Raw genomic sequence first — 12130 nt, 5'->3', positions numbered from 1 at the left:
CTTATGGGAAAATAAATCTTTATTTTTGTGTGCTCTATGCCAAATCAATCAGGCACAAACACAATCTCATGCACAGTTCAAGAAAATAAAGCAGATTTGATCACATTATTTCTCTGCTGTGCTGCAGGCAATAGGAGAGGGATTAAACCCAATCTGGAGCTCCAGCTGAAGAACAGCAGCTCCTCCCTGAGGAAAACTGCTCCGTATATCCATTCAGTCCATCCGTTTCTCTGTGTGTGTTGGCCTGAGAGCGCCTGCTGCCGCCGCCGGTGTGTGTGTGATGAATAAATGATCCTCTGAGCTGCTGATTTTACTGTAGATTTAACATCATTTACAGAATGCCATATTTGGCCAGATCGCTGAGCTCCATGTCTCCAAACGCTTCCCACGGGCAGATCACAGTGATGTCTGTCGACAGACCAGAGGAGGAAAACCGTCAGCCTCATGTCATTCAAAACACTCCAATGCATTCACTATATACTGTATATATATATGTATATCATGGTGTAACTTAAGTTAGTTAAATCCAACACAAGGCATGCTGGGAACTGCATATCCACCAGCCAGGTAGTTTCACCAACACAATTCATTTCCAACCTAACACTGAATGATTACGCTAATAATGTTTTATAAATCTCAGTGGAGTAAACCAAACACAAATAAACTGTACAAATAAATAACAGCACTTGTGTTGATTTAGTTTAGGGTGTTTAAACTCCGCATTACCTGTGCCGAGACCCTCCATTCCTGGGATGTCGTCTCCGAAGCCCTTCTGTCCGGGTTTGGGAGCCTTGCTCTTGAAGGTGCGAGTGGTCCTCTGCTTGAACTTTGGTGGTCCTCCTCTCTTCTCAACGGGTTCTGCAACGTCCATTTCTGACAGGTGCTGAAACACACACACACAGAGTTTAGTATTATTATTAATATCATTACTGTGCTGAACTGTTGTTTTAATTGATCTCCTGATCTGATCCCATTCCCACTCAACAGATCACCTGCTAATCTCCTCTTCCTGGGATTGTGCTAATGCTAATCTATGGGTTACACAATGCTGAGGTTTGTTGACCAACATCGCTCCGTCCGTCTGCTGGTGTGTGTGTGTGTGTGTGTGTGCAGACAGTGTGAACAGTAAAGCTCTTTACATAATAGTGCTGATCTAGTGTGAAGATGCTCCAATTACAGGCATTAGCATCACATTAGCCTAGCCTACATCTGACACGCATATGCCAGAGCTTCTGCTTATAGCCTGCAGGAAACCTGCTGCAACCAGTGTGTGTGTGTGTGTGTGTGTGTGTGTGTGTGTGTGTGTGTGTGTGTGTGTGTGTGTGTGTGTGTGTTTGCATTGATTAAAATGAGCTACTTTACAAACTGTACAAAACAAGAATCTAACTCTCACACAACACACGCTTGTACAATCCCTGTCCTTTCTTTGTGGATATAAAACACACACACACACACACACACACACACTCGTTCATCAATAGTGATTGGAAACGTGTGTTAGTCGTTGTTTTGTCTGCTGCATGTTGTGATCTGTGTTGGTAAATGATGACAGTAAGTTACTGCAGTCAATGTAAGATGTGAGGTGTGTGTGTGTGTGTGTGTGTGTGTGTATGTGTGTGTGTCGTGGGTCTCTTACCTGTGCTGGAGCTTCTGTTTGTTCAGGTGTGTTTCTGCTCTTCTTCTCTGCAGTTCAGTGTGTGTGTGTGGTGTGTTCGCCGGCTGCTTTTATAGCGCTGCACTAATCTGTGAAGCTCACAGAAACACACAGAAGGATCGAGAGATTAACACACACACACACACACACACACACACACACACACACACACAGAAGGGAGTATTTTCAGCTCTGGGTCCTGATGAGGACACCAGTGTGCAAACACACATGGCTTATTAAGGGCCCTTAAAGTCTAACGCACACACACACAAACACACACACACACACACACACACACACTGTAATAAGTATTGATGTGATATTGATTGCTGCTCCTTTATTTCTGCTGCTCATTATCGTTGTTAATGTAGTGATTGGGTTTAGGTGTTGTGTAGGATGTTAAATATGAGATCATGCTTAAACGTGCTCATAAACAGCCTGTATCTGTAATAAAAGCGTGTAGTTAATAGTGGATTTGGTGTTTAGTTATCATCACTGACTCCATCGTTTCCTCTGGTGACGCTTTACAGTACGGTTGCATTAGTCAATCTATTAACCAACATGAACACACAATGAGCTCTACATTAATTACAGCATTTATTCATGAGTCTCAACATCACTGAATGGAAGTACAGTTGATCATTGTTAGTTTAGCTCACCGTGCATTAACTACTGTTAACAGGCATGAGTTTGCATTAGTAAATGCTGCACACATGTTAAGTGTTGGTAATTATGACTTGATATCAGTAAACACATGAACAGACACTGACTAATCAACCCTTATTGTCAAGTGTGATCTTTAATCTGCAGAATAAATCGGCAGTGTTTCATTTTGATGATGATGATGATGATGATGATGATGATGATCAGTGTGTCCTGAGCTCAGGTGTGCTGTGAGGCTCACGCTGGTTTACCACAGGTCAGTTTTTCTCCATGCAAAGGTCTAAACTCTCTTCCACTAAGTCCGTTTATAACTCTGAGCAGTTAAAAACACCGTCTGCTGATATTCTGAGAAACACACACACACACACACACACACACACACACACACACACACACACACACACACAGATACAGAAGAACTTTACTAAATAGAGTTAAGAGCTCTAATCCGCAAACTGCTCTGCCCCGACACTGATTAAGGAGGCTGTGTGTGTATATATAGTGTCTGCTTACAGCATGTTATTGTGCTAATAATTATATAATAATAATATATATGTGGATAATAATAATAAACATCATTAATAAGAGTAATGGTTATATACATGGATGATAATATACATAGTGCATGGTGTGAGAAGCATATGCATACAGTGTGTTGTGGTAAATATTAATAACCACAGCAATATTTGCTCTGCTCTCACCGTCTGACCTTTAGTAGAATAATCTTGTCTTTGCTTTAAAATAACCTCCTCCGCTTCCCCTATTGGCAGATTATTGTGCTTGTTTTAAAGAAAAACTCAGTTAATTTTGACTCATTATTTCTGAAATCTAGACTCTATTATTGTGCTTGACTGGAAAGTGCTTCTTGATTTCAGAATGTTCAGGTATTTGGACTAGAATCAAGACTAAATGTAGTTTTGTTAGTGTTGTGTTTGTGCATTTAAGCATTGTGTCTGAGCTGCTGATGTCTGTGGTCAATATAGAAACATTAATCTCTGCTCTGATGATGATGATGATGATGATGATGATGAACTCTGAGCTGATCTTCACATGTTGCATAAGTTAAGCATCTCCATGAAAACAGCGCTTCTTTAACTCTGAGCTGCTGAGCATTAACTCCATATAAACCCTGAGACTCCTAATCTGTCCTACAGTGAACCTGCGGAACTGGAGCAGTGACACATCAGTTTAACAGTCACTAATTCACATCCCCAGGTCACATCTGATGATATAATGCTGGATTACATGTCAAATGAGGAACAGAAGACTGGCGTGTGTGTGTGTGTGTGTGTGTGTGTGTGTGTGTGTGTGTGTGTGTGTGTGTGTGTGTGTGTGTGTGTGTGTGTGTGTGTGTGTGTGTGTGTGTGTGTGTGATCACAACCAGATCTGCACTTCTGATCTCGCTTTTGCAAATTAAAGGAACAGTCCACGCAAAACAAATCTCCTCGTTCTGCATTTGTTTGAGTTCCTATCTTCCTTAAAAAGCAAGTGAAGATATTTTGAAGAATGCTGAAAACCGGTGACCAACTTAATTAGTTTTTCCTTCTATGGAACTCAATGGTTTTGGACTTCAACATTCTTCAAAATATCTGCTTCTGTGTTCAGCAGAAGAGGACACTCATGAAGCTTTCTGCTCTTGAGGGAGAGTAAATAGAGAGTTTTGGGTGAAGTGACCCTTTAAATGATGCTGCAATATTTCCTAATCGTGACGCTGCTCACAGAATCACTCATAAGCGTGGCTTTGGTGAAGTTGTGGATCAGCTGAAACCTGATTAAATAAGTTTATTGATTTTGACAATGTTTCCCAGTGATGGGTTGCAGCTGGAAGGGCATCCGCTGCGTAAAAACTTGCTGGATAAGTTGGCGGTTCATTCCACTGTGGCGACCCTGGATTAATAAAAGGACTAAGCCGACAGGAAAATGAATGAATGAATGAATTTGACGATGTAGTTGACAACAAAAACAACATTATTTCTCTTCCCCCATTGGCAGGTTATTTTGCTTCTTTTAAGAAAAATCTCACTTCATTTTGACTCATTATTTCTGAAAACAACACCATATTTTGTGCTTGACTTTAAAATAATTAAAGAATCTTTAGATATTTAGACTAGAAGCGAGAAAAACCTTAATTTTTGTTGCAATGGAGCTGTTCCTATACCCGTGCAACATAAGACGTGCATATATGAAGCTTCTGGAAATAGGTAAAGTAGACATTTATAAGATGGTAACCCTGTTTTTACTTATATTTTTCCTTGATTTCCCAAATCTTAGTAGATCAACATGAGCATGAGCTGATATATATATATAGATATATGTTTATGATTTCTGTTTGATTGAATTGAACTTTTATTTGACTGATTTTAGACAAGCCCAACTTGTATCTCATACATTTTAAAATCAAACTGTCGAGGATAATAGCCCAATAAAGCCCTGGGCTTGCTTCCACTGTGGTCCTCGCTCTTATGAAAACAAAGTATGGCTTCAAAATACAGTAGATGCATAAAACAAACAGAACCTCCACATTTAAAACAGGAACAAAATTCAAGCATTCATTCATTTTCTTTTCAGCTTAGTCCCTTTATTAATCAGGGGTTCGCCACAGTGGAATGAACCGCCAACTTATCATGTTTTATGCAGCGGATACCCTTTCAGCTGCAACCCATCTCTGGGAAACATCCACACACACACATTCATACTTATACACTACGGACAATATAGCCTACCCAGTGCTCCTATAGTGCATGTGTTTGGACTGTGGGGGAAACCCACGCCAACACAGGGAGAACATGCAAACTCCACACAGAAACACCTACTGAACCAGCCGAGACTCAAACCAGCGACCTTCTTGCTGTGAGGCGACGGCACTACTTACTTACCATTGCGTCGCCATTCACAATACAACAACAAATAAAAGAAATCATCCTCATCCACCATGCAAACTAATTATCCTCAGCAAACCACCATGTTTTGATCACTTTTTGGATTTTGGTAATGTGTTCCACATGATGGCACTTGTATATAAAGCATATTTCCCCACTACACTTCTACATTTAATATTAAAAGCCAAACTAGCACTGTATGAAGGCTGTTGCATAACCATTTGATAATATTTCACCAAATAAAACCACGTGAGTAAACATTTCATGTATCATCTCCAGTTTAAAGTTCATTCTTTAATAACTCTGTGCAATATGCTGTAGGATGAGTTTGTAAATGAATGGTACTCCTTTATTTTCTGCATTGTGCAGTTTTTCCTTCATGCTCTGTGAGCAGCTGCTGTACCACAATGAGTTCACATCATCAGAACGGGTTGAATCAAAGCTCCTGCCGATAATTTTAAAGAATGAACATCCGACAGGTCCACTTGCCTCGCTAAGAACCAAATGTTTCCACATATCTTCATAAAAACCTTTCTTCCTACAACATCTCCTGATGATCTACAATACTCCCACATCATCTATTAAACAGCCCAAATCATGTTCACGTTTGACTGATTATCAGGTCACGCTGTTGCTGTGTTCATTAATGCAGCGTCTGTTTTCTTCTCTCTCTTGTTTTCTCAGTTTTCTGTTCCAGAATGAGTGAGTGTGTGTGTGTGTGTTTATTCAGTGACACGTACCCCACACACACACACCTGCGGGTTTCACACACATCTCCACCAATCAGCATGCACAGAGAGCATCACATGACCAGCGTCCGGACCCTCTTCATAAAGAGGCCAGCGGTGGGCTTCCTCCGTCTCTCTGTGCTCGCTCCCTCCATCATGATGAAGATCCTCCTGCTTGTCTGTGTGCTGACGGCGTGTGTGTGCGCAGATCACCACGGTAAGGCCTTCAGAGTCTCACAGATCCGTTTATTAGACTGATTCCTGCCTGAAGAAAGCGATTTCTGCAGAGTCCGTGTTAAAGACACCCTCATTTGCTGATTTGTGCAGCAGTATTGTGATTATTGCAGTTGTTGTTCAGAACACAGCAGGAGATCATGGTGTAACCGCAGCCCAAACCTCCACCCGAATGAGCAGACGTGTTCAACACAAGAGAAGCAGAAGAGTCATGAAGATGATGAGTTAGATTAGAGAAGTGCATATGGAGAGAGTCACTCTAGTAGGGAAAGATGCGAGTGTATTGCAGTCCTCAGGCTCGCTGGAGTGCTCTTATGATCAGTATTGTGCATCAACACCATCATTAATGAATCCGCAGGCTTCAGTTCCCCTCATCATGAGCTGTGAGATGCTGTAGACCCTGCTGAAGCGCTCACGTGTCCTGCAGTTTGATAAAGACTGAGAGCCGCTCGGCCCCCGCTGCACTCCAGCACAGGGCCATGGCAGAGTGTGTGTGTGTGTGTGTGTGTGTGTGTGTTCATGTGCCAGTAATGATGTGTCTGTATGCATTCATGTGTATGTTGGTGTGTGTATGTTACTGTGTGTGTGTTGATGTATATGCTGATGTGTATGCGTTGATGTGTGTGTAAATGTTTGTGGGTATGTGTGTGCATGTGTATGTGTGTGTGTTAATGTGTGTATATGTCGGCGCATGTGTGTGTATATCTGTATGTATGTATGTGTTGATATATATGTTGATGTGTGTGTGCTAATGTATGTTGTGTGTTTGATATGTGTGTGTTGATGTATATGTGGATGAGTATGTGTGTCTTGATGTGTATGCGTTGAAGTGTGTGTATGTTGACGCATGTGTGTGTTAATGTGTATGGTATCTGTATGCATGTGTGTTTTGATATGTGTGTGTTGATGTGTGTATGTATGTCAGTGTGTGTGTATCTGTGTGTTTGTTAATATGTGTGCATTTATGTGTGATGTTATGTTGGTGTGTGTGTGTGTGTGTGTGTGTGTGTGTCTGTCTGTCTGTCTTGATGTTGATGTGTATTGATGCAGATGTGTATGTGTGTGTGTGTGTGTGTTGATGTGTGTATGTGTGTGTGTGTTGATGTGTGTGTTTGTTTGTGTGTGTGTTTGCGCGTGTGTGTTGATACATATGAGGATGTGTGTGTTGATGTTTGTGTGTAATTTTGTGTGTGTGTGTGTGTGTGTGTGTGTGTGTGTGTGTGTGTGTGTGTTGACAGACAGCGCCCCCCTCAGACTGGCTGATGCTGCTGCTGCTCAGGCCTTCATTGACTCTGCAGATGTGGCGGTGATCGGCTTCTTCCAGGTGTGTGTGTGTGAGTGTATGTGTGTGTGTGTGTGTGTGTGTGTGTGTGTGTGTGTGAGTGTGTGTGTGTGTGTGTGTGTGTGTGTGAGTGTGTGTGTGTGTGTGTGTGTGTGTGTGTGATGTTCCTCATGTTGGGTCAGTCCAGAAAGCTCCAGTGTTTCCCTGAATGCCTCTGGCGTCCTCTGGCCCAACTCTGAAGCGGAGGCCGGAGCGAGACTGTGGGATTGGCAGATCCAGAGCTCCATAAACAGACGCGGTTCAGCCGGCAGACCCGCCACACACACACACACACACACACACACACACACCCATAGAGATGCATGCACACACACATAAACACATGCATACAGATGCAGACACACATATACACACACACAGATACACTCACACACCCCGTCTCCAGCATCATGTGTGTGTGTGTGTGTTTTCTCAGGATGAGTCTGCGCGCGGATACTCTGAGTTTCTGGATGCTGTTAAACAGATGCAGGAACTTCCTGTGGCGCTCTGCAGTGAGAAGGAAGTTTGGGCCAAATATGGCATTTCCTCCGACACCATCTCCGTCTTCAGGAAGGTGAAACACACACACACACACACACACACACACACACAATCCAGCACACAACACATGCAAACGAGAGCAGCGCAGTGGAAAACACAGTGTTTGTCTAAAGCAGCTTCATTTACATAAACTGTAGGAACACACACACACACACACAAAACAGACACTCTTATAAGCATGTGTACACACACACACACACACACACACAGATGAGCCTTCCAGGCTTGTGTTCACAATCATCGAGTTATGTGTGTGTTTGTGTGTGTGTGTGTGTGTGTGTGTGTGTGTGTGTGTGTGTGTGTGTGTGTGTGTGTGTGTGTGTGTGTGTGTGTGTGTGTGTGTGTGTGTGGATTTGCCCTTATTTGTTTATCTGTGTGTGTATTTGTGTTTGGCCTTATGTGATTGTATGTGTATGCATTTGCTTGTGTGAGAGCATGCTTGTATTTGTGTGTGTGTGTGTGTGTGTGTGTGTACGTGTGTACAGATACTTATAAGAGTGTCTGTTTTGTGTGCGTGTGTGTGTGTGTGCGTGTGCGTATGTTCATCTGTGGTCATGTTCATGTGTCGCTGTTTGTGTGTCTCAATGTGTGTGTGTTAATGCATATGTGTGTGCATTTATGGACCTGTTTGTGTGTGTGTGTGCATATGTTTGTGTGACATCATGTGTGTATCACTGTGTGTGTATGTTTGTGTGTCTCAGTGTGTGTGTGTGTGTGTGTGTGTGTGTGTATTCATGCATGTGTATGTGTGTTTATGCATATATATAGATGAGTGTGTTCACTGTTCATGCATGTGTGTTTGTGTGTGTGTGTGTGTGTGTGCGCATGTGTGTGTGTGTGTATGTGTGTGTCAGGCTGATCTTCATCAGGAGCATCTGAAACTCTCTGAGGCCAAGAAGGTGGATTCTGCTGGACTCCTGCGCTTCCTGATCATCAACAACATCAGCTACGTCACAGAGTATAATCAAGCGGTACTGAACACACACACACACACACACACACACACACACACACACACACACACTTCTTCCCATGTTAATCTGATTGTATAATGGCGTGTCCTGTAATGAAGATCAGGGCTGAGCAATATATGAACATGAGTATGACAACACAACATGTACAATGACCAAGTGTGTGTGTGTGTGTGTGTGTGTGTGTGTGTGTGTGTGTGTGTGTGTGTGTCAGTCTGCAGTGGGCATCTTCCAGTCGTCAGTAAAGACTCATGTTCTGCTGGTGTGTGCCGGCGGTCGCTCCGCTTCAGACCAGCAGCAGAAACTCTTCAGAGATCTGGCAGTGAAGTACGCTGGCAAGGTAAAACACCACGTTTACCTGTTTACCTGTTTACCTGTGTCCTGCTTTACCTGTTTACCCCACAGTGAAAGTGTTGATGAAGGAGATGAGCAGCTCAAGTCTCAGCGCTTTACTCTCTAATGGGATTAAGAGCTTCTGCATTACACAAGAGCTCCAGTAACCCTAATACACACACACACACACACACACACACATGCGCGCACACACACACACACCAAATCATTCCAGAATCTTCAGGAATCCATTCATTTATTCATTTTCCTTCAGCTTAGTCTCTTTATTTATCAGGGGTCGCCACAGTGGAATGAACCACCAACTATTCCAGCAAATGTTTAACACAGTGGATGCCCTTCCAGCTGCAACTCAGTTCTGGGAAACACCCATACACTCTCATTCACATACACACACACACACTACGGTCAATTTAGTTAATCAATTCCTCTATAGCACATATGTGTGGACTCGAACCAGTGACCTTCTTGCTTTGAGGCCACTGTTATAACCACTGAGCCATCGTGCTGCCCTGTCTCAATCTAAGAAAACCTGTTAAAGTATACATGTAATACATGTAAAAGTATTTCACCTTCAGAGGTAACAGAATGGACGTGAACACTAAAATAAGTCCATTATATAATGTGTGTGTGTGATAACACACTCCTGCAGAGGAGATAATAACCTTCTATAATCATCGAGATCTGTTATTACAGCACTGAACAGGAAAGTTCATTATGCAAAAGTATGCAGCATGCAAATTAAAGCACATTTATTTAAATCAGCTTCATTTACATAAACTGCAGAAACACACAGGACAACATTCCCACAAACAGCACTGAGACCCGCAGAGCAGCCGTCCTCATCATTAAACCACACAGGGGATGAGCTGCATCACTGTCAGACATTAGAGACAGTCTCTCACACACTGTTGCATATTAAACTTGATCTTAATGAAGTCAAATTAATTTAAATGGATTGGAAAAACCTTTTGAGAGAAGTTATTTGAGAGTTTTTAATGTGATTCATGTTTAATTTCAATCATATATAATTTTTTATATTTGATTATTTTATATTATATAATGGCGTCATGGTGGTGCAGTGGGTAGCATGTTCGCCTCACTGCAAGAAGGTCGCTGGTTCGAGCCTTGGCTGGGTCAGTTGGCTATTGGTGAATTGGGAAGGCTAAATTGGCCATAGTGTATGAATGTGTGTGTGTGAATGAATGTGTATGGGTGTTTCCCAGTGATGGGTTGCAGCTGGAAGTGCATCTGCTGCGTAAAACATATGCAACATGAGTTGGCACTTGAGTTAATATAAACAGTTGTGTGGTATTAATTACACTTAAAAGTAGATATTTCAAAGAATGTTGTAAACCGGTAACCATTGACTTTGATTGGAAAAACAAATACCATGGAAGTCAATGGTTACCGGTTTACAGCATTCTTTAAAATATACAAATTTTGTGTTTGCAGGAGAAACTCATAAAGATTTATTAACACTGGAGTGATGCTAATTACACTCAAAAGGAGATGATTTGAAGAATGTTGGAAACTGGTAACCATTGACTTCCATAGGGGGAAAAAACATGAAATTCAATGGTTACCGCTTTTCAGCATTCTTAAAATGATCTTCTTTTGTTTTCAGCAGAAGAAAGAAACTCAAAAAGGTTTATAAACACTTATTTTGTGGTATTCATTTCTTGAAGAATGTTAGAAACTGGTAACCATTGACTTTTACAGGTTCATTCCGCTGTGGCGAGATTTATAAAGGGGCTAAGCTGAAGGTAAAGGAATGAATAAATATTAGCACAAATCAATAAGGTTGCTGGTTTGAGTCTCGGCTGGGTCAGTTGGTGTTTCTGTGTGGAGTTTGCATGTTCTCCCGGTGTTTGCGTGGGTTTCCCCCACAGTCCAAACACATGCGCTATAGGGGAACTGATCAACTACACTGGCCGTAGTGTGTGTGTGTGTGTGTGTGTGTGTGTGTGTGTGTGTGTGTGTGTGTGTGTGTGTGTGTGAATGAGTGTATGTGGGTGTAGCAGCTCGAATGGCATTCACTATGTAAAACATGCTGGAATAGTTGGTGGTTCATTCCGCTGTGGTTTACCACTGAAATAGAGACTAAGCCAAAGTAAAATTACACACATGCACAGACACACATGCGCTAATAAGCAGACACTATATATACACACACAGTGTCCTTAATCAGTGTCGGGGCAGAGCAGTTTACGCATTAGAGCTGTTAACTCTACTTAGTGAAGTTCTTCTATATCTGTGTGTGTGTGTGTGTGTGTGTGTGTGTGTGTGTGTGTGTGTGTGTGTGTGTGTGTGTGTGTGTGTGTGTGAATGCAGATGTTGTTTATTCTAGTGAACGGAGCAGATAAATCCAACAGCCGTGTTCTGGAGTATTTCAGCCTGAAGTCTGCAGATCTCCCCCGGGTCGGCCTTTATGACGTCACGCTGGACCAGAAGTGGCTGATGGCGTCGGGAGAGATCACTACTGAGCGCGTGCAGAACTTCTGCGACTCCTTCCTGGATGGTGAACTGCAGGTGAGTGGAGCATTAAAGGGTCAGTTCACCAATGACTGAATGAGAAGATGTATTCTGCACCAGGACACTTATCCAGTAATGTCGTGTCAGTTTAGTGGCTGATTCCTCTCATTTTATACGAGTTCTGCCAAATGAATATGCATGATTTTTAAAAGGAGGTGTGGCACCAAACCCCGCCCCTAAACCGACCCTCATTGGAGGAGGAGCAAATTAATTAAATTGTAGGAATGAGAATG

At 42.3% G+C, this 12130-nt stretch overlaps 2 protein-coding genes across 5 annotated transcripts in view; one reads left to right on the top strand and one right to left on the bottom strand.

Moving 5' to 3' along the window:
• pde6ha (phosphodiesterase 6H, cGMP-specific, cone, gamma, paralog a) lies at positions 1-1697 on the bottom strand. 2 transcript variants are annotated; one of them, NM_001305554.1, is given in 3 exon segments: positions 1-408; positions 727-883; positions 1637-1697. In NM_001305554.1, coding segments are annotated over 2 exon segments (222 nt in total). In that variant the 5' UTR covers positions 872-883; positions 1637-1697; the 3' UTR covers positions 1-331.
• The window catches only part of erp27 (endoplasmic reticulum protein 27), a 12731-nt gene continuing 1588 nt past the window's right edge, over positions 988-12130 (top strand). The window contains exons 1-8 of one of the 3 annotated variants that reach the window (XM_073953468.1): positions 988-1053; positions 2465-2573; positions 5881-6141; positions 7397-7482; positions 7916-8053; positions 8895-9011; positions 9226-9351; positions 11697-11894. In XM_073953468.1, coding sequence (XP_073809569.1) covers positions 5895-6141; positions 7397-7482; positions 7916-8053; positions 8895-9011; positions 9226-9351; positions 11697-11894 — 912 coding nt within the window. In that variant the 5' untranslated portion in view covers positions 988-1053; positions 2465-2573; positions 5881-5894. The remainder of the gene's footprint in view (positions 1054-2464; positions 2574-5880; positions 6142-7396; positions 7483-7915; positions 8054-8894; positions 9012-9225; positions 9352-11696; positions 11895-12130) is intronic. The other 2 variants (XM_073953467.1, XM_073953469.1) reach the window with 2 other exon arrangements.

This window comes from Danio rerio, chromosome 6 (genome assembly GCF_049306965.1).
Source record: "Danio rerio strain Tuebingen ecotype United States chromosome 6, GRCz12tu, whole genome shotgun sequence".
NCBI classification, from domain to species: Eukaryota; Metazoa; Chordata; class Actinopteri; order Cypriniformes; family Danionidae; genus Danio; species Danio rerio.
Note: the sequence above shows the minus strand (reverse complement) of the source record. Positions and strands in the feature narration are given on the sequence as shown.